At 39.1% G+C, this 21424-nt stretch overlaps 2 protein-coding genes across 7 annotated transcripts in view; one reads left to right on the forward strand and one right to left on the reverse strand.

Annotated features, from left to right (window-relative positions):
* Positions 1-277: 277 nt before the first annotated feature.
* On the forward strand, positions 278-7076 carry RBIS (ribosomal biogenesis factor). 6 transcript variants are annotated; one of them, XM_060199382.1, is made up of 5 exons: positions 306-433; positions 1333-1443; positions 4465-4581; positions 6573-6689; positions 6942-7076. In XM_060199382.1, the coding sequence occupies exons 3-5, from the start codon at positions 4468-4470 to the stop codon at positions 7011-7013; spliced, it is 303 nt and encodes a 100-aa protein (XP_060055365.1). In that variant the 5' UTR covers positions 306-433; positions 1333-1443; positions 4465-4467; the 3' UTR covers positions 7014-7076. The 6 variants fall into 6 exon arrangements, with proteins under 6 accessions (XP_016049032.1, XP_007535407.1, XP_060055365.1 ...); XM_060199387.1 differs by having other exon boundaries at positions 314-428; XM_060199400.1 differs by having other exon boundaries at positions 322-440.
* Positions 7062-21424, reverse strand: part of E2F5 (E2F transcription factor 5) — a 26481-nt gene continuing 12118 nt past the window's right edge. Inside the window, exons 2-8 of the mRNA XM_007535344.3 lie at positions 18087-18196; positions 16181-16342; positions 14058-14101; positions 12388-12452; positions 10065-10332; positions 9317-9361; positions 7062-7833 (exon numbers count right to left, since the gene is read on the reverse strand). Of these exons, the coding sequence (XP_007535406.1) occupies positions 7724-7833; positions 9317-9361; positions 10065-10332; positions 12388-12452; positions 14058-14101; positions 16181-16342; positions 18087-18196 (804 nt within the window). The 3' untranslated portion in view covers positions 7062-7723. The remainder of the gene's footprint in view (positions 7834-9316; positions 9362-10064; positions 10333-12387; positions 12453-14057; positions 14102-16180; positions 16343-18086; positions 18197-21424) is intronic.

A 21424-nucleotide genomic window follows, 5' to 3' on the forward strand; every position in this document is an offset into this window, starting at 1 on the left:
CTAATCTGCTAATGGCTCCAGTTTGCAGAAGCAGCATACACACCCGCACTGCTGCCTCACGCAAAGGATGCTTACTAGACGGGGCTTTTCACAGTAGGTGGAGCATCGCTTTGTGGGCGGGGCTACAACATGAAAACTGTGGGCTGGCCTAGATGCTGGCAACACGCTCGTGGGCGGGGTTACAATAGAAGGCGGGGCTTCGCCTGGAATGCGGGTTGTGCTTTTGTGGGTGGAGCTCCACTCAGGTTACCAGTGGGCGTTATTTAGCCCCGCCTACCGGGGGAAGCTCAGTGGATGAGACTCAGGAATGTGGGCGGGTCTTCGCTAGGTGGGCGGAACCATGACCGGATCCCCATTCGCCGGAACTTCCTGAATCCTGAGCAGATGGCTTTACCTGGGTTTTAAGCGGCTTCCTAACAGTACCGAAGGTCTGGTAAGAGGTTAATAAACCCGCATGAAGTGTGGGTCGTGGGGACAGGACTGATGGACAGGGTTGGCGCTGCTGTCAGGAGTCTGGGTTGGGGTCCCCGCTGCCTCAGGCTGCCCAAGGTCCTGTTGGGACGTCCTGTGCCTTTTGTCATCACAATTTCCATGTGGTTGTCAGAATTTCCTTATTTCCACCTCCCAGTCTACCTTCTGTTCTTCGCCCCCCAGCAAAGATACTATGTTTCCCCAAGTACCTTACTCTAGTCTTCACCTCTAAGTCTCTGGTGTCTCCACCTTTGTAGGCGGCCCGTAACTATCTCTCATCCAGTCTGTAGCAGTCTGTAGGCTTCCCATACTTGTATGGAATATCATTTATGTAACACACGGGGCGGGGAGTAATTAATGAATATTAGATGCGTGGTTGGGTTTTACTTAATTTGGTTATGTGTTTTCTGCTTAAAATGCGTTTTCTACTTTTTTTTTTCCAAACAGTACTAATGTTCAAAAGTATTGTTGTTCTTGTTAGGTAGTTTTCTGAGGCTAGACATTGAAGGAAAATTTCAGTCAAGAAGGTGTGAGCAAAAGAAAGGAAAAATGCTAGGTAATTCCTTTCTCTAGGTTGGGCATTCTGGAAATTCATTTGATTTTTGCCAGATTCAAGCTTTAGCAGTGTGCCAAGACAAAGTGTATTGCCCCATACTTTTTTTTGTTTTGACATTGGGGGATATTGACATCACAAAGCATTATGCAGAAGAATATGAATGTGAATGACTTAAGCTAGGGGTTGGAAGCTTCTCTGTAAAGAAAGGAATTGTAAATATTTTAAACTTGTCAGTCCATAGTTATAGCCACAGACACTATATAATCAAGTGGCATGGCTGTGTTCTAATAAAACTTTATTTACAGGGGCCAGGTGGTACACCTGGTTAAGCACATGTTACAGTGCATAAGGACTCAAGTTCGAGCCCCTGGACCCCACCTGCAGGAGGAAAGCTTCATGAGTGGTGAAGCAGGATTGTAGGTGTCTCTCTCCCTCTTTATCTCTCCCTTCTTTCTTGATTTCTGGCTGTCTCTATCCAATAAAGATAATTTTAAAAAGCCTTATTTATAAATACAGGTACATAACGTGATTTGATCCATGGGCAATTTGCCATGCCAGTGTGGGGACTATAATTATTAGCCTAGAAGTACTTAAAGTTGTTTATGTTTTTTTGTTTGTTTGTTTTTAATACAGAAAAGGCCATACCACACAGTGTGAACTTTGGCTTTGAGTCGTGTCATTCTTGGACTGCTAACAGTGTGACACTGAGCAAATCAAGATTAATTTATTTACAAAAGGCTTTTTCTAAATCTGTAGAGATAAAATTATTTCTCACAAAGTGTTATAAGGAGAAAATGAGTTTAAGCACATAAAATGTTAACATGTTGCTTGTATACATACTAAGTTCAATAAATCTGAACTGTTAATATTTGAAATATCATCCCTTACATACTTTGCTCAGCTCTGGCTTTTCTAGTGGTGCTGGGTATTGAACCTGGGATTTTGGTTGCTTTAGGCATGAAAGTCTTTTTGTATAATCATTATTCTATCTCCCTAGCCCCCTCATATATACTGTTGAATAGATTTGAGAAATGTTTTCTAAAAATTTTTTTAATATTTTATTTCCTTTTGTTGCCCTTGTTTTATTGTTGGAGTTATTATTGTTATTGATGTCATCATTGTTGGATAGGACAGAGAGAAATGGAGAGAGGAGGGGAAGACAGAGAGGGGGAGAGAAAGACACCTGCAGACCTGCTTCACTACTTGTGAAGCGACTCCTCTGCAGGTGGGGAGCGGGGGGCTTGAACAGGGATCCTCAGGCGGATCCTTGCACTTTGTGCCATGTGCGCTTAACCCGCTGCCGCTACTGCACGATTCCTTTGAGAATTTCTTTTTTTTTTTAACCAGAGCACTGCTCAGCTCTGGTTTACGTTTGTGCAGGGGATGGAACCTGGGACTTCGAAGCCTCGGGCATGACAGTTTGCATAACCATAATGCTATCTACCTCTGCCCTTGAGAAATGTTTTTAAGGTACAAGTAACAAGTTTAATGCTTGTTTCACTGCAGAGCAAAGGAAATACTGAAAGCTTCAAGCCAAGAGCCATCACAAAAGTGTTATATAAACTTTGTAAAGCAATTTAAGGAAAAGAAAGCGTAGAATTAAAGACTGATTTTAGGGCACATGGTTGAGTGCACATGTCACAATGCACAAGGACCCAGGTTCAAGATCCCAGTCCCCACCTGCAGGTGGAAAGCAAGGCTGCAGGTGTCTTGTCTCTGTCTTTCCTTCCTCTCCATTTTTGGCTATCAACTAAAAATAATTTTTAAAAAACTGATTTCAAGGAGGTAGACATAAGAGTAGAGCAAGTAAAAAGAATAAAAAAATTGTTGTTTTCGCTGGGCTATGTTGTTTTCGCCGGGCTGGCTTCACGGGCGGGTGACAGACGACCAGGGACTCATGGTTGAGCTATAGGCAGTATCTTTATTCATGCAGGACGCAGCACAATCTAAGACGAGCTAAGCTAAACTAAACTAAAGTACCCTAAAACTCACAATGCTGTCTTTATATGTACTTGCCAAGTAGGGTGGAAACAGGATGTGACATAGAGAGGGTGGAGAGAAAAGTGACTGGTGAAAATCAGGGTATGACAAGGAGGGGGGGTGGAGCAAAAACACATCATCAACCAGTGGGGATTGAACCAATGCCCTGCAGTGGTTATGTAAATAGAATACAGTAGTTATGTAAATAGAATACAGTGTTATGTAAATAGAATAGTGTTAAGCAGGGGGGGATTAAAACCAAATGAAACAGAAGGGGTTTTTAAAAGCATACCAACAAAAAATATCACAGAGGAGTCACTTCAAAAGTACAGTAGGAACCAGGATGTCATAGTGGTATGAAGACTAGTGGAAGGGATTGTATTGATAGTTAACACTGTCTCATGTGCAGTGAACATTTGAGTTGGTGATACTTCTTCTTCTTCTAGCGTTTGCCCTTCTTCCATAGCCAGTCAACAGCGTCAGGTTGAGCCTGATGTAAAGTTTCGAGACCTCCTTTGAATCTGGAGAGGTGGCAGTCGTTGACTATGTGGGTCAGTCTGTCTGGAGCTGCAGGGGCAGTTCGGGTCGTCTCTGGGTGATACTGAGCTCAACTAGCAGAAATTAATGTGGTGCAGCCTTTGAGCATGGTGATAGAAGTGCATAAAAGAAATAATTCCATACTGTGTACTCAAGCAGCAGAAAATCTAGCAGAGGTGAAAAATTGGGAAATAATTTAATGCATGTGACAACTTTAAAAATAATTAGCAGTAAGATAGAATTTCAGACTTGTTGCCTTCACTTAAAAACTAATGGGCAGGGGTGTGTGTGTCAGGTGGTAGCACAGCGGGTTAAGTGCATATGACACAAAGTGCAGGACACAAGGACCAGCGTAATGATCCTGGTTCGATCCCCCGGCTTCCCACCTGCAGGGGGATCACTTCACAAGCAGTGAAGCAGGTCTGCAGGTGTCAGTCTTTCTCTCCCACTCTCTGTCTTCTCCTCCTCTCTCCATTTCTCTGTCCTATCCAACAACATTAGTAACGTCAACAATAACCACAACGATAAAACAACCAGGGCAACAAAAGGGAAAAAATAGCCTCCAGGAGCAGTGGATTTGTGGTGCAGGCACCAAGCCTCAGCAATAACCCTGGAGGCAAAAAATAATAATAATTAATTAGGGGCCAGGTGGTGGCACACCTGGTTGAGCACACATGTTACAATGTGCAAGGACCTGGGTTCAAGACCCCGGTCTCTACCAGCAGGGGAAAGGTTTGTGAATGGTGAAGCAGTGTTTCAGGTGACTCTCTGTCTCTCTCCCTATCTTGATATCTCTTTTCCCTCATGATTTCTGGCTGTCTCTATCCAGTAAATAAACAAAGATAATAAATTAAAAAAACAAATTTACATTTCATAAACATGGACAGTTTAATTGAGCTCCTTTTTTTTTTCTTCCCTAGATCATGGCCAAGAATAAAGTAAGAGGACAGAAGCCTAGGAATGTATTTCACATAGCCAGCCAAAAAAACTTAAAGGCTAAAAATAAAGCAAAACCAGTTACCACTAATCTTAAAAAGGTAAGTTTGAATTAAGTACTCTGTTGTTTATAACAAAGCAGAGTTGTAAGTTACTGAAAAACTGAGTGCTGTTAGAGAAAATTGTTAGCTTATCCTACAAAGGTGAAATGATTTTAAACATTTGAAAATTAGCCTTTCTTTCTTGAATAAAATGTATACCAAAACCAGTTTTTTCCTGCTAATGTGTAAGACTCCATTTAACAGTTTAATAAACAGCATGAGAACATAGAAAATATATTTTTTAAAAACACGGTATGGAACAGTCCTTCTCTCTCTCTCTTTTAATATTTTTTAAAAATGTTTTCAAGTTTATCTAGTGAGTATAGTCACCACTCCAGGGCTGTCATTGTCCTCAGAAATTTAGTATTTTATCTTTGAGTTTCTAGAAACTCAACTCAGTTCAGCCTTTTGCTCATCAGCTTTTTCACTTTGTAAATGCTGTCAAAGTAAAGCTGATAACGACTGAGAGGTATGTGTGTGTAGCAGGGTTGGGAGTAACGATTTTACATAGGATTGTCTTACATTTAACACTGAAACCAAGCTCTATGTAATAAGGAAGTTGGTAATGCAAAAAGCTTATGAGTGTTAAGGGCAGCATGTTGTATGCAGAAAGAATAGCAAGTCCAAGAGCCCCAAGAAAGGGAAAAACTTAATGTACTTGAGAATTATTTCATTTGGATAGAAACAGTAGAAACTTATGTGCTCTTAAAGATATGAGAGAGGGAGACCTGTGGGTAGGCAACTGAATAAAAAAAAAATGTATCAAATAGTTTTCTCAGAAAGTGGCCCAACTTACTCTGAAGGAGATCATAACATTGTCAGGTAAACAACAAATTAAATCTTATGGGCATGGATTTGAAGGGAAGCCAATCTGGTCATGGTTTACAGCAGTTGCAACTTTAGGTATAGAAAAGACCAGTAGTTGAGTTTAACTGTGTTGTCAAGTAAGGCTGATTTAAAGAAGAGAAGGACAAAGTGTACAGATGTGATTGATGTTCAAGAAAGAAAACAGAGGTTCCCACATCAGACTTTGAGGCCTGAGGCAAGAGAGACTCCCCATTGAACCTAGCACCAGTATGTACCAGAGCTGAGCAGTGCTCTAGGTAAAAAAGTAAAAGTGAAATTGGTGGAGAAATTTTTCAGTGAGTTTTAAGAATTGCTTATAAAGTAAGCGGACTAGAAAAATATCAGAATGGAGCAGGTTTAGGTAGTGATGCATTCATTCATACGGGTGGTTGGTTGAGAGAGGAAGTTAAAATGATTCCTGGAGATGAGGGCCTGACGAGATTGAGGCCATTACATTCATTTTTTATTGAAGCTTCTAACCTGTCATACCAGGCATGAGAGAAATCAGAGAACCAAGATCTGAAATCTTTCACTAAGGAGCAAGTAATCACAGTACTGGTAGTATGGAAAAGCCATCAAGATTTGTACAATGCAAAGGAATTGAGTTACATGAAGGGAAAATGGTTTGGCAGCAGTAGTGAAAAATCAAGATAAAGCTTCCCTCATCTTAGATCAAGAGAGGAGGGTTACAAGGCTACGGCAAAAAGGAAAAGGACAAAGTTAGAGGTGTACTGTTAGAGAGCACTCAAGACATTTGATGCCGGTTCCTCGTTTTATAGGTGAGAGGTAAGTAACACTGTGTAGCTTCGAAAGATTGTGTTCATCTGGTGGTGGGAATACTGTGGAATTATACCCCTATTATAAATTTGTGAATCACTAATAAAAGAAAATTTGTATTTATATACTTTGACTTGCTTATACCGTCGTGTCTAGGTATGAGATAGAATCCCATTAATTCTTACTCTTAACCTTGTATTGAGAAATTTCCAATTAAACTATAAGAAGTTTAAAATGAACTATGCCCATAATTTGGTAGAGTTGCTGTAAGAGTTACTAGATTTCTAGGTTTAACAAAGACAGATTTATCATCTTATTTTGAATATTTATAAAAAGCATAGTGGCTAATGTTTTTCTTCTTTTTAAAGATAAATATTGTGAATAATGAAAAGGTTGACAGAGTGAATAAAGCTTTTCTAGATATACAAAAGGAACTTGCACATTTCTCAACACATCTTTCTTTTGAACCTCAGCAGAAACAGCTGGTGAGTAAAAATTATATCTTTTATTGTCACTAGGAAAAATTTTTAAACTTAATGAAAAGTTGACTTTTTTTTTTTTTTTAGTACTTGGCTCTAATGTACTTGACTCTAGTTTTTAGCAGTTACATATAAACCTTCAAACACTGTGTCTGAGTAGTAGAATTATCTACTTTAAACAGTAAGAGTAGAATAAAGTGGGATGTTAGATTACAGAATCATTCTTGTCTAAATTTTAAAATATTTTTCTCCCTTCAGGTTCCACAAAAGTGTCATGAAAATGAGCCAGCTAATGTTGATGAAGCCACAAGACTAATGGCTCAGCTGTAGTGTACTGGCAATGGATCTGGTTCCCCCCAAAGACCAATAAATCAGATGTTTTATACAACTGTATATTTTTTTAATCTTGTTAATGTACAGACATTGGCACATTTTAAAAACAAACTACATAAACAGATCTTTCCCATAGTCTAGGAAAGTGGAATGTCAGAAGTCAACAAATAGGAAACTTAAAGTGCTAAAACAGAAGGCACTTCACAAAATCTGTTCACTGAAACAGTTAATAAAACCTAGTTTACATCCTTCACTTTACATGTGGCAGTAAGTATCTGTGTGGATTGGAAGACCCACAGAAATAGAAAACAATTTCATGGCAGTAAAAATATAAGGCAAATACTTCTTTTATGTGATGAGCCCTTGGCCAAGTATTTTGTTTTTGACAACTTTACATCACAGACAAGGAAAGCCTACTTTCAGGAAGAAAAAAACCAAAGTTTCAGAACTGGAATAAAAAGTTGAAATTCTGGAATGCAAATAATTGATGGGGATTTGGTAGATATATCCGTTTTCCACTGAAGCAGTCACAGTCCTTAGTTCTTATGATTGGAGTTTTGTGAAGTAAAAGAAAAAAAGAAATAAGGAAATATACTTCAGAATCAGCAAACTAAAAAGGTGTTACATTCATTAAATACTTAGGTTATGAAGATGTCTAAAATATTACACAGTTAGAGGTAGATAACAGTCCCAAGTTGCCATGGCATCTAATAATTTAGTATCTGGACATCGAACAGATCACAAACTCCTTCATTATCATCTAAATTAAAGTTGTAGTCATCTGCCGGGGTAGGAGAAAGCCGTAAGAGAGGGAACACTGCAAACGAAACACAAATTCAGTATTAAAGATAGTTCTTCATATAGGTGATGTTTTAACATAAATATTCTTACTGTTTGAATCAATTATGATTCCTATGTTATATAGGAATTAAAAATAATAGGGAAAGTAGTGATCAAATTAATGATTTGTGCTCAATGTATATTTTGAAAGATTTTAAAGACATTTTGCATAGATACATCAGAAATAGTTTTTATTGGTTGAATTTGTTACTAAAATATGACTCAAAAGCATTGGTCAGAGTACTTTTCGCTGATCTATATAAGTCTCCACTTCGAAAACAAGTACAAACTAGATTTAATAAATTTATCGACCATTGCTCTTACAGAAATGTACCTGGCTACAGAAAATACTGGCTATGTGGCTTTTATTATTAATTTTTTTTCCTGTAGTTACTGAGGCTTCACTGCTCAAGGCCAGCTTTTTCAGATAAAGTTAAAAGGTGCAGAAGCTTTCTGCAGTATAGGAGAAGCAGTGCTTGAACCTGTCTCAACGTGCATGATGAAGCAAGCCAACTATCCAAGTGAGCTAGTCTAAATGAGTGCTATTCCATCTACTAATGTACCTACCAACTGTCATTTCTTAGGTCTCAATTACATTTGTTAGAAACTAGGACTCTGCTTCCCAAAAGTTACAGAAAGGTGAAGTGATGAGAATAAGTGATTACAGTACTGTGGCTAATTTGTTTTTAACAACTCTTAGATTAGATGATGATATATCTAGTAGGGCAATGAATAATGTGTTAGGCCCTTATGCACTAGGTCCTGAGTTTTATCCCTGGCAACACTTATGCCAGTGTGATGCTCTAGCTGGTTCTCCTCAATAAATCTTTAAAAATAATAAGTGACTTCACACTGGCAGCTTAACATTCACCATGATGGGGGGTGTTTACAAAACTGGGTTTCAAATAACCTGTTGACTAAGTTTTGTTTTTAATTATAAATTCCTCAGGGGTGGAAAGGGCCTGTTTTGCCATCCATTTAGACAGTAATGTTGGATAACTATCTCCTTATGGATTCTTTTCCCTTGAAATGCAAAGAAAAATGATGAAGAGTGCCTATTTACTAAAAGTACTACTAAGGGAGAATTTTTATGAATCACTACAGTCCATTAAGTAGTTAAATGTTAACTTGGGAACTACGGGACAGGTCATCAGGTGAAGCCTTTTGCTATACAAATGGACCCAGGTTTGAGCCCAAGGTCACCACAAGGGGGAGGACCTGATATGGGGAAGCTTGAGTGGGGTGGCCAGGAAGAGGTGTGTCTCCTCTCTCTTTTCCTCTCTCTCTCTCTCACCCTCTATCTTAAACTTAACCTGCCAGGAGCAGTGCAACTATGCAGGAACAAAGCCTCAGTGTAATAAACCCGGTGGCCAAAGGAAAAAAAATAGTTGATTCATCATCATGTGTCACAGATTCTAGAAAAGCATTAAAAATTAAAAGGTAAGATCTTAACTACTTACCATCAGAAGACATTAACTCATCAATGATATCTCCACTAATAGACCCTGTTAGAAACAGAAGTATGTGTAAAGATTTATTTTTTGTTCATATATTTCAGATATAAGTTATATTTAGTTACTCAGGGGTGGCAAAATAGATAAAGAATCAAGTCTGAGCTCCTTTGTTCAGTCCTCCGCATTGCAGGTATCAGAGTGATGCTCTGGTTCTCACTGCCACTCCATAAAAAACTTGGTACACCTGACTGAGCACACACATAACCACGGAGAAGGACCTGCGTTTGAGAACCACTCTCCATCTATGGGGGGGGGGGGGCGGTGCTTTAGGAGTAGTGAAGCAGGTCTGCAAGTGTTTATCTTTCTCTCAATTTCTCTTTGTCCTATAACACTGGTGGCAACAACAAAACCAAACAACAAAGTTTAAAAAGACCAGCAGCTTTATAAGCAGTACAAAGTTGAAGTTCTAGAAATTTATGGAAAAAATAAATTTTTTATACGTGGGGGAGATAATAGTTACGCCATGATTAAACCTGGGATTTTGGAATCTCAGGAATGATAAGTCTCTCTGCAGACTGATAGGATCTGTTCCTAGAGTTGGGCAGAGGATACACTAAATTAATCCTTGATTAAGTTTCTTAATTGTGCCTCCTATACTACATAATAGATAGCAAACTGACAAGTTTAGAAAGCTTGTAAAGCAGTATTCCTGTTTCCCTTCTATACTGTTTGAAAGTAAAGGCTCTGGACCCACCTGATGATAAGTCTGTGGCTGGTATCTGGTGTAGATTTTGGCTTCTTTCAGAGACATGTTGCTCAAGCAGATTCTGAGTTACTGTGCTGGATTTCTGTGGAGCCACTGGAGTTGTGGGCTGAGAGGAAGGCTGTGTGAGGTCATCAGGTGGGGGAACTGGAAAGACCACGGGCTTAGATGAACTGGACTCTTTATTTATAAGCAGCACATGGATAGGTCCTGAATGACTTTTTAGATTGATCTGGTACTTCTTCTGTCCATTCTGACCCTTTGAAATTATTAAGTATAAACAAAGGAATAAAAGTTAACATTTCTACCTATTTTGGACTATTAAAAATAGCATAGGCAAAGATATTAGGGGCTAAATTCTGAAACACAATAGTCTGAAAGTCAAACACCAGTAAAGATCAAGAGTCGAAGGAGTTGGGTGGTAGCGCAGCGAGTTAAGCGCACATGGTGCAAAGCACAAGAACCGGCATAAGGATCCCTGGTTCAAGCCCCGGGCTCCCCACCTGCAGGGGCTGTCACTTCACAGGCGGTGAAGCAGGTCTGCAGGTGTCTTTCTCTCCCCCTCTCTATCTTCTCCTTTCTCCATTTCTCTCTGTCCTATCCAACAACGACGACAGCAATAACCACAATAAAAAAACAAGGGCAACAGAAAGGTATAAATAAATATTTTTTAAAAATAACAAAAAAAGAGATCAAGAGTAGAAAGTAATACAGAGGGGTCTAAAACGCTTTCCCTTAAAGGTAAGCTTTTCTAAATATCATAAAAAATTCTCAGATGTAGAACTCTGCAACCAACTTTCCTTCCTTTCTTCCTTTTTCTTACTGTAATTGTACATGCTGGAACTCAGCAGCAATCCAATTCTCCATATATAGTGACTCCATTTCCTAGCACTGGAGCTATGACTACTTTTTTCCTTCTTTGTGTGTGTATGTTTTGTTTTTTGATTCATTTTTTTTATATTTTATTATTGGGCAGACACAGAAATTGAGAGGGTAGGGTGAGATAGAGAGGGAGAAAGACAGATACCTGAAGCCCTGTTTCACCACTAGTGAAGCTTTCACCCTGCAGGTGGGGACCAGGGGCTTGAACCTGTGTTCTTGTGTACTGTAATGTATGTGCTTATCCAGGTGTGCCACTGTCTGGTCCGTTTTTTGTTTTTTCATCACTCTGAGCAGACATTTTTAGATGAAAAGAGATAAACAGGGGGGGAGGAGAGAGAGATAGAGGGAGAGAGGAAAGTCACCATACCACAGAAGCTTCCTACAATGTGGGAGTCAGGCTTGAACCTTGGTTGTGCACGTGGCAAAACAGGTGCACTAAATGAGTTGTATTTTTAGAAACTATTTATTAGAGAGAGAGCAACCAAGCACCACTCTAGTATATGTGACGCCAAGGACTGAACTCGGGACCTCGTGCCTGTGAGCCCGACACTTGAGCTATATTACATTATCTCTCAGATTACAAGTGAGCTGTTTTGTCAGTCCTTGTGGGCATATTAAAATGCTTTCCTAATGTCACAAATAAAAGACACCCCCCCAGTTAGCTAGCATACATACTTTTCCTAAGGAGATAAAACGTGTCCATTTCAAAAAGGATAATGTCAGTAATCTAAATATGAAACACAAACTTTTAGAATACCTTGGGGGGGGGGGGCAAGGGATATGTACTAGTGTCCTTTTTCTTCTGTTTGTTTAAATTGGTTACTGGGAATCTAAATTGGAGCTCTAACATTATATATATATATATATATAAAATGGTATTAGTATATGTCTTTGATCCAATGAACCAAAAAAAAGTTCAACACCTAATTTAAATCAGCCTTGTGATAGTATTTATTTATTTTTGTGATAGTATTTAAATCGAAGATTTCCCTCAATCTTTTCTTTTTTGGTTTGTTTTTGTTACTTACTTTGCTGAGGAAATGCTGATTTACAAGGCTCTTGTTTTCTCAGAGGTAGTTTCAGAAATCTCCCCTGCCTTAAGCCACTAGGTGTCAGCACACCTCACTCCACTACACTCCTCATCTGCCACCATCAGCCAGGATTTCTACATCAACTACAGATCCGGTCATTTTTAACTGATTTTTAAGATCATACCATTACTTATTCCTAATATAGTCTAGCTCAAAGTAAAAAACTTAATCAAAATGTTAAATTATTCATTAAGTTACTTATAATTTTACCAAAGTACTGAAGACATTCAAATTCAGATACTGCTTCTTTTTACACACAATTAGTTCACATTCATCTAAAGAAAGTTCATTTGTCCTACTGGAGGCAGTAAATCCATTTTAACAAAAATTACCCTACATACCATTTCTGGAATAGGCACCTCCAGCTGTGTACCAGAAGGTGCTTGAATGGCCAGAAGTGTATCACCTGGTTTAAAAAAAGTTAAGATTTAATAATTTTAGGAGATACTTTTATTTCTGTACACAATGACAAAAATGTGAAGTCTGGAATCAGAACCCTGGGATTTTAACCTTAGGTTACATTATACTGGATATTGGGGGGGGGGGGCAATGTCACTTCATTGTTCCGAAGATTTAGTGATGTTATGAATGTACTAGGTAGATCTTAAAACATAGTAAAACAGTGTTACCGCCATTATTCTCCAGCAAATTCAGTTCAAGTTCATTTTGCTTTTACTGAGTTTTGTGTAAAAATGGATATTCTTCAAACCACTTAGCCATGAGTAAGTACTTGAACTGTCTAAACTAAATGATTGGGGAGATTTCGTATAAGACAAATCTTGATTAAAGTGAACTGACTTTTGAAGTTGAATTCTAACTCTGTTGTGTTGAAGATTAAGAACACGTTCTACAAACTTTCTTAGAAAATTTGAAAGAGGGATCGGGCAGTGGCACACCTGAAGTGCACAAGTTACTGTACACAAGGACCCAGGTTCAAGCCCATGCTCCCCACCTGCCTCACAGTGAAGCAAGCTAGTACTGCAGATGTTTCTCTGTCTCCTCTCCCCCCTCTTAATTTCTCTCTGTTCTATTCTTCTTCTTCTAGTGTTTGCCCTTCTTCCGTAGCCAGTCAACAGCGTCAGGTTGAGCCTGATGTAAAGTTTCTGTTCTATCAAATAAAGAAAAAAAAAAAAAAGGCCTACAGGAGAGGTGACTTCATCATGCAGGCACTGAGCCCCAGCTTGGAAGCTATGATGGCAAAGTAGAGCACTTAAGGCCAGACACATTGCCAACACCATCCTAGATGGAATGCGAGAGTCTGCATGGCAAGATGCTTGGTAGGTTTTTATTTTTTGTATGTGCATAATACACAACTGTCCTTTTTTTAAAAAAAGATTTTATTTATTTATTAATGAGAAAGATAGGAGGAGAGAAGGAACCAGACGTCATTCTGGTACATGTGATGCTGGGGACTGAACTCAGGACCTCATGCTTGAGAGTACAACACTTTATCCACTGCGTCACCTCCCGGACCACAATAAGACTGTCCTTTAAACAAGACATACATAATTAAATATAACTACATATGCAAATTTTCATTTTACATGTGTTGTAATTATAGGAATATATGTTCCCCCATTATATTAATGTAATATAAAACCCTTCCTCCCATAAAAAAAAAAAAAAAAAAAAACCCTTCCTCCCTCCATCCCCTCTCCTTTCTTTCTGTGGTGCCAGGGAATGAATCTATGGCCTCATACATGCATGGCACCAAGTTGTCTTCCCAACCCCAGTCTGGTCATTAACTCTGTGATTCTCTGACTTTCAACTACTGCTGTGATTTATCGACAGTGCCACACCCAGTTCATACCTGCCAAATGCAGGCAATGAGACGAAAACTGTAAAAAGCGGTAACTGTCATGAGAACAAAGGTAGTTTATCAACAGACAGCACTGTGGTGTAAAGTGAAATGTCTATACCAATGACTTAGAGTGAGTACATGGAGATTCTGAATCATTCAACATTAAATAGATTCATCAGAAGGTAAGAAAAATGTACTATCCATACTTACCATTAAAACAATTACAGATGTCTTCATGAGTTACATAGGAAAACGTGCTGTCACTGGAGTTAAGGAACAACATTCAAGTCAAAGCATTCTAGTTAAGATTATAAGTTGAGGGGCTAGGTGGTTGTGCACCTGGTTAAGCACACACATTACACTACACAAGGACCCAGGTTCAAGCCGCCCTCCAGTTCCCACTTGCAGTGGGAAAGCTTCAGAAGCAGTGCTGCAGGTGTCTGTTTCCTTCCCTTTCTAGCCCTCTTCCCTCTAATAATATCAAATAAAGTTAAAAAGAAGAGATTGAAAAAGATTATAAATTGAGGGGCAAAATAATGATTACATGAAGGGGCAGCCATATATGATTTTTAAATATCTGAAGAGGCAAAGACAATCAAATAGAGATCAACATGAAGAATGGCCATCCTTTGCTTTGAATGGAACACACTTTTGATTTCTATGACAAATATTTAAGGACCCTTGAGAGAAAGGTGTGAGACATAGTCCTCATGTAGGCACAGTTAAAGAGTAAGAGATTATTATCAGCAGGAGTGGGGAACAACCAGTAATCCTCCACACCAATAATCTAGGATCATTAGCGGGGGTGGCGGTGGGGTTAGAAGCGATCTGAATCTAGAAAGCAATGCAACAAATTCTGAGATTGACTAGTTAATTAAATATTTAATTTTGGGTTCCTACAGGGTACAGCTTAAAAACACCACTGTTAGGGGAGTCGGGCGGTAGCGCAGAGGGTTGAGTGCAGGTGGAACAAAGCATAAGGAACAGTGTGAGGATCCCGTGTTGGTATGCTTCTAAATTCTGCTTCTAAGACCCCTTCTGTTTCATTGGTTTAATCCCCCCTGCTTAACACTGTATTCTATTTACATAACCACTGTTAACTAAGCACCACCCTGCCTCCAGGGCACTGGTTTAATCCTCACAGTTTTGCACGCTTTTTCCTTCTCCCCACCCCCTATCCTACGTACATCCTCTTTGGACCTGACTCTTCCGCCTCAGGATATATAAGGACAAGATTGTGATTAGAGATAGCTTAGATTGCGCTGCCTTCCACATGAATAAAGACTGAACTGCGTACCACTCAGCTATTAGTCCCTGGTCCTCTCTCTCCCGCCAGCGAAGCTAGACCGGCAAATGGTGCCCTGAGCAGGACTGGCAATCCCTGTTTGAGCCCCCGGCTCTCCACCTGCGGTGGGGGGGGGTGTCGCTTCACAAGTGGTGAAGCAGGTCTGCAGGTGTCTATCTTTCTCTCCCCCTCTCAGTATTCTCCTCCTCTTTCCATTTCTCTCTGTCCTATCCAACAACGACAAAAATAATAACTACAACAATAAAACAGGGACAACAAAAGGGAATAAATATTTTTTAAAAAATACCAGTTATCAAAATGTTAAGTAGCTTGGATCCATAGAAAGGAAATAACAAATGAGAGAATTGAAGTGTTCACCAGAGACAACATGGAAAATTGCACTCATTGGTTGAAACATCTTAAGAAGTGGTATAAGATAAATGTGGAAATTATCCATGAGAGGACAGTAAGTTCACAAATTGAGGGAACAGGGGCCGGGTGGTGGTGTACCTGGTTAAGCGCATGTATTGCAAATTGAAGGAAACACAGATATCTAAATCTGTAAGAGACATGTAGAATACGTCAATAATGTTTCTTCCCTGATATAACATATATACAAATCTTGGAAGCTTACCCCATAGTAGCTACTATTTGGGGGATATTAAGTTAAACTATCCTAAACTGGTTATAAACCCATGATAATTTCAAACTAAAATGTTTTAGTTGTTTGTGAATAGCTGAGTATTTACCACTTCAGAATGCTAAACATAAGTATATCTATTCACTTACCAATGTCTTTTTTTTTTATCTGCTTTCTCTCAAAGCAATCCAGGAATGATGTTAATGATAAACTATGAACATAGGAAGGTTAATTTTTAAGACAGTATACAATATTAGATGACGATTATAAAAATAACATGCAATGTTCACTTGCAAACATAACACAAGGATAAAATAACTGATCTCCAGACTAGAAGACTACATACTAACAGTAGAAGGTATACAGATACTTAGTCAATAACTCTGTGTAGTTAATGTGAAAGGATATCTATTATTCATGGAGTCGTCCATCACATTTTTGATGCTTTGTTGTAGCCACAACTTCTGCTGATCAAGTTCTCTCTCCTTATGTTCTAGATCTTCAATTTCAGCTTTTAGATATCTTAATCTGTCTATGACTTCTTTAGTATTACAACCAGCACCTACACCCCTTCAAAACAGAAAATTATTTGTTCCCAGTATCAGAACCAGATTAGAATCACTTACGCTGTACTGGTAAAACTGACTTAATTAGTAATGTATAAAATACAATAGGCTTTATACTTCTCTGGAAAGCAAGCATTAAAATCCACAGGAAATTTAAAGACCATACCTCTGAATATATTTATTTAGAAAATTTATTGACAAGAAAAATTAGATTGTAAAAATCCTCAATATGCTCAAGTGGTCTGTCATCTCAGAGGCTAAGCTGCGACCAAAGCACCAAGAGATCAACAGTCACACTTGGAATTCTCATTGCAAAGACTGAGGTGCCGACAAAATTAGTTACAACCTTTTAGCCTCTAGGTAGAATCTTCACACACACACACACACACACACACACACACACACACACACACACCTCAAAAAGACAAATCTGTAGAACAGAAAGTATACTGTTTTTTTCTTCTAAAAAAATCTTTATTATTTACTAATGAGAGAGAGAAGAGAGAAAGCCAAAGCAGCACCCTGGCACATGTGATGCCAGAGACAAAACTCTAACTTCCTGTCTGATAGACCAATGTCTTTTCACTGCACCACCTTCCAGGAAACTAGAAAATATTTTCAGATTCAGTTGTATAATAGTTTAAGAGCTGGCAGCATGCATTTTCTTTTCTTTGGGACACTTAGACTTCAGTATGGATCAACTTCTTCAGACAGAAGCAGAGAGGGAAGGACAGACACCACAGCACCAAAGTTTCTTCCAGTGCAGTGGGGACCAGGCTTGAACCTAGGTGAGCTATCTTGCCGGCCCTCATAATAAGCAAATATCATAAACAATTAAATACCATCATGATGTACATAGTCCTATATTTAAGACACAACTCTTGTTCTCAAGGAGTCTGTATTAGTTGGACAGCTAAACATTTAGGCAGGAAGGGATTAGTAGTACAGGAGTATGCAATGCATGCCAAGTGACTAGTTTGAAGGAGAAAAATAGGACCTGAAATTTTAAAGTGAAACCTAAAGAGTTTCAGGAGAAATTTATACCAGTACACCCACTGGGAAGTCTTCAAGACAGATGCCTAAAATTGCAGCTAGTATCAAACTATCTACTTGGTTGTTGGAAAAGTCCTAACACATTCTTGTATAGAAAAATTATATCATGACTTTTCTGCCAACCCAATGTGTAAAATGGTTTTTCTATATATACATTTCATATGATGAATTATAAATTAAGCATACTAAAAGTGAATAGCATAAATGTAGCTGTGATAACATACTATAAAAATTATGAATGTGGTATCTCTCAAAGTATCTCATCGAAGGTAATATATTTAGTGTTGCACAGTTAGCTGAAATTATGGAAAGCAAAACTGCCAGTGTGGAGGAATAGAAACCTAATGAGGCATCCAGGGCAAAAATGAGAGGCCTTATGTAACTAAGGTAAAGGTCTAAAAGAGAGGATTTAAGAACAATATATGTGGGGCCAGGTGGTGGTGCATCTGGCTGACAGTGCATGCTACAATGCACAAGGACCCCAGTTTAAGCCGCAGGTCCTCACCTGCACTGAGGAATCTTCACAAATAGTGCTGTAGGTATCATTCTCTCTGTCTGTCTCCCCTTTCCCTCTCAATTTCTCTCTGCCTCTAAAACATATAAATATTTTTTTAAAAAGTGTTAGAAAGGTCAGATTTACAAAGCATTGAGAGATAAATGAAGATTTTAGAATAGGGTTTTGGTTTATAACTTACTTCCATTGAATACTATTTTTTGACTTTTTTTCAATCAGGTCAATTCCTTCCAAGACATTGGTGATATCATAAATTCTTCTTTTTTGCCTTACAGCCAAAGTATCTGCAGCCTGTTTTTTTTTTTTTTTTTTTAAGTGGAGGTAGGTGGTGAGGGGAAGAAGAACAAAGAATAACCAAATAAAGACAGTTAATATTTCAAAGCCTAAAAGAGTTGATTGTATTATTACACTGATAGCACAAAATCAAATGCTAAATTTAACCTATTCAGTTGCTTGGGAACAATAGACAGATATGTTCAAAGCATCCCTTGGACACTACAAATATCAAATAAATAATTCCATTTAAAGCCAGCAAGTGTTGTTATGGGGGAGGGGGGTGAAGAGTCATGGCACAAAGCTCACAAAAATAAAAGAAGACAATAAGGATACTTCACATCCCCTTATGGACTAATCCTCAGAAGGAACTAATAATTACCTACCTATGTCACTTCCTATTTTATTTGTGTTCATACACAACCTCATCTAAAGATAGCACTTTGTGAAACTTCAAAAAACTACATCAAATTAAAAACAATTTGATTAAGATAATGGGAAGCCATTCTAAATTCTGCACACACTTGAAACAGCTAGAAATAAACCATCTGCTTTTCTAACTCAGAGTGACAGTGGAGGAATGAACTGTGTTACCCCACAAGGCAGTACATCAACAAAAAATTAGAATATACAGTCTGTGATGTGGTATGAGCAGAGAGCATACCAAAGCCTAGTCGTTTCATTCACATTCAATAAGGTCAACAAAGATATTTCACATCATATAAGGACTGAGTTCATGAACTGTTTATCTACTTAGTCTTTGCCCATATTTCTGACATTTGTAGCCTAAAGAACAGAACCTTAAGTAAGTAGTTCCCCTAAAGTTCTTTTTCAAAGTGGATTCTATAATAGTCTATCATGAATATACAGTCATCATTACTTTTTGATAGAAATGAAAAAGAAAGCAGGGTGTATATATAGCTCAGTGGTAGAGCAGTTGACTGCAGAAATGAAAAAAAGGGGACGGGTGGGGTAACCACTTCCACTCCCTAGGAAAAAAGTTCAGCACATCATTTGAATAGATATGATTTAGCTTTCTATAATTTCTAGTTGGCTACAGATTTTCCCAAGCATAGCTAACTTCTGATTCAGTAACAAAGTACCTCCTACAGAACTCATCAACATACTGTCTGCAATCTGAAATTCCATAGGAAAGGAAATGCAGCAGACTGCATCTGGGAGCTTAAGAGAAATGTCACTTCTATTAATGCATTTGTTGTCCTACCAAAAAAGCCATGTTACTATTGTCCAAATATGCAAATTTTCAGGAGTAGATTCATGCCTCAAATAACAAGCTAGAAGAGCAAGAAGGAAGTAGCAGAAAGAGGGAGAAATGGAGAGTAAAGATCTTTTTTTTTTTTTTGCCTCCAGGGTTATCACTGGGGCTCAGTGCCAGCACTATGAACCCACTGCTCCTGGGTGCCATTTTCCCAATTTTGTTGCCCTTGTTGCGGTTGTTATAGTTGTTGTTGTAGTCGGATAGGACAGAGAGAAATCAAGAGAGAGGGAAAGACGGGGAGAAAAAGACAGCTGGGGGGACAGGCAGTAGAACAGCGGCTTAAGGGCACATGGCGCTAAGCACAAAGACCTGCAAAGATCCCGGTTCAAGTCTCAGGCTCCCCACCTGCAGGGGGGTTGCTTCACAGGTGCTGAAGCAGGTCTCCAGGTGTCTATCTTTCTCTTTCCGTCTGTTTTCCCCTCCTCTCTCGATTTCTCTCTGTCCCATCCAACAATAATAAACAAGGGCAAAAAAACAAAACAAAAAACAGTAAAAATAGCCTCCAGGCGCAGTGGATTCGTAGTGCAGGCAATAACCCTGGGGGAAAATAAATAAATAAATAAATAAATAAATAAATAAATAAATAAATAAAAGATAAGACACCTGCAGGCCTGCTTCACGGCTTGTGAAGCAAACCCCCTGTAGGTGGGGAGCTGAGCTGGAGGCTCACACCTTATCCTTGCGGGACCTTGTGCTTTGCGCCACGTGCGCTTAACCCGCTAGGCAAACACCCAGACCGCTGTATAGCTCTTTTGAGCCCCCAACTCTGAGTTGGCTGCATCTCTTCTATAGAATCAAAAGATGAAAATAGGCACCAGGTGGTGAGGCACCTGATAAAGAACACACATTACCTACCATCCATGCCCCAGGACCCAGGTTCAAGTTCTGATTCCCACCTACGGGGGGTGGGGGGAGCTTCAGAAGCAGTCAAACATGTTGCAGGTTTATCTTTCACAGTCTTTCCCCTTTCTATCTCAATTTCTTTGTCTATAACCAATGAATGAATAAATGTCGAAAATCTGAGTAAGCCTGGTGTCATTCACCAGTAAAACCTCTTTCCTTGTACTCTGAAATCTTTGCTGTTTTATCTTCATATACTTTCTGTTCTTGTTTTACAATCTATAGCAAAGATAACTGTAAAAACTCAAGTTTCTGATTCACCTCACTTTCCTCTAAAGCAGCCTTCTTTAAAAGTAACCCAGAGGGAGTCGGGCACGTGGTGCGAAGCGCAAGGACTGGCTTAAGAATCCCGGTTCAAGCCCCGGCTCCCCACCTGCAGCGGAGTTGCTTCACAAGCTGTGAAGCAGGTCTGTAGGTGTCTATCTTTCTCTCCCCCTCTATTTTCCCCTCCTCTCTCCATTTCTCTCTGTCCTATCCAACAACGACGACATTAATAACTACAACAATAAAACAAGGGCAACAAAAGGGAATAAATAAATATTTAAAAAGTAACCCAGAGCTCTCCAAGCTGGCCCTGTTTTGTTTGTAGCTATGTACAAACGCGCTCGCGCGTGCACACACACACATTCACAACTATAGCAGCAAGTCATTGCTCAGTGTTAGAATACATTTATATGAATGAGGCCACTAAGACTACCCTAGATCATTAGGAAAGGAGCCAGGAAACTCACATTCTGTTTAAAAGTTTTGTTTTTTTCTTGTGAAACCATTTATTTCCTGTAAAACAATTCAAGGGTTTTTCCTGTCTGATTTACAATTTTTTTTTTTTTTGCCACCAGGGCCATTGCTGGGGCTCTGTGCCTGCACTGCTCCTGGAGGCTTATTTTTTTCCCTTTTGTTGCCCCCCCCCCTTTTTTATCATTGTGGTGATTATTGTTGTTGATGTCGTTGTTGGATAGGACAGAGAGAAATGGAGAGGGAGCAGAAGACAGGAGTAAAGATAGACACCTGCAGACCTGCTTCACCACTTGTGAAGCGACTCCGCTGCAGGTGGAGAGCCAGAGGCT

This window comes from Erinaceus europaeus, chromosome 1, assembly GCF_950295315.1.
Source record: "Erinaceus europaeus chromosome 1, mEriEur2.1, whole genome shotgun sequence".
Taxonomy (NCBI): Eukaryota; Metazoa; Chordata; class Mammalia; order Eulipotyphla; family Erinaceidae; genus Erinaceus; species Erinaceus europaeus.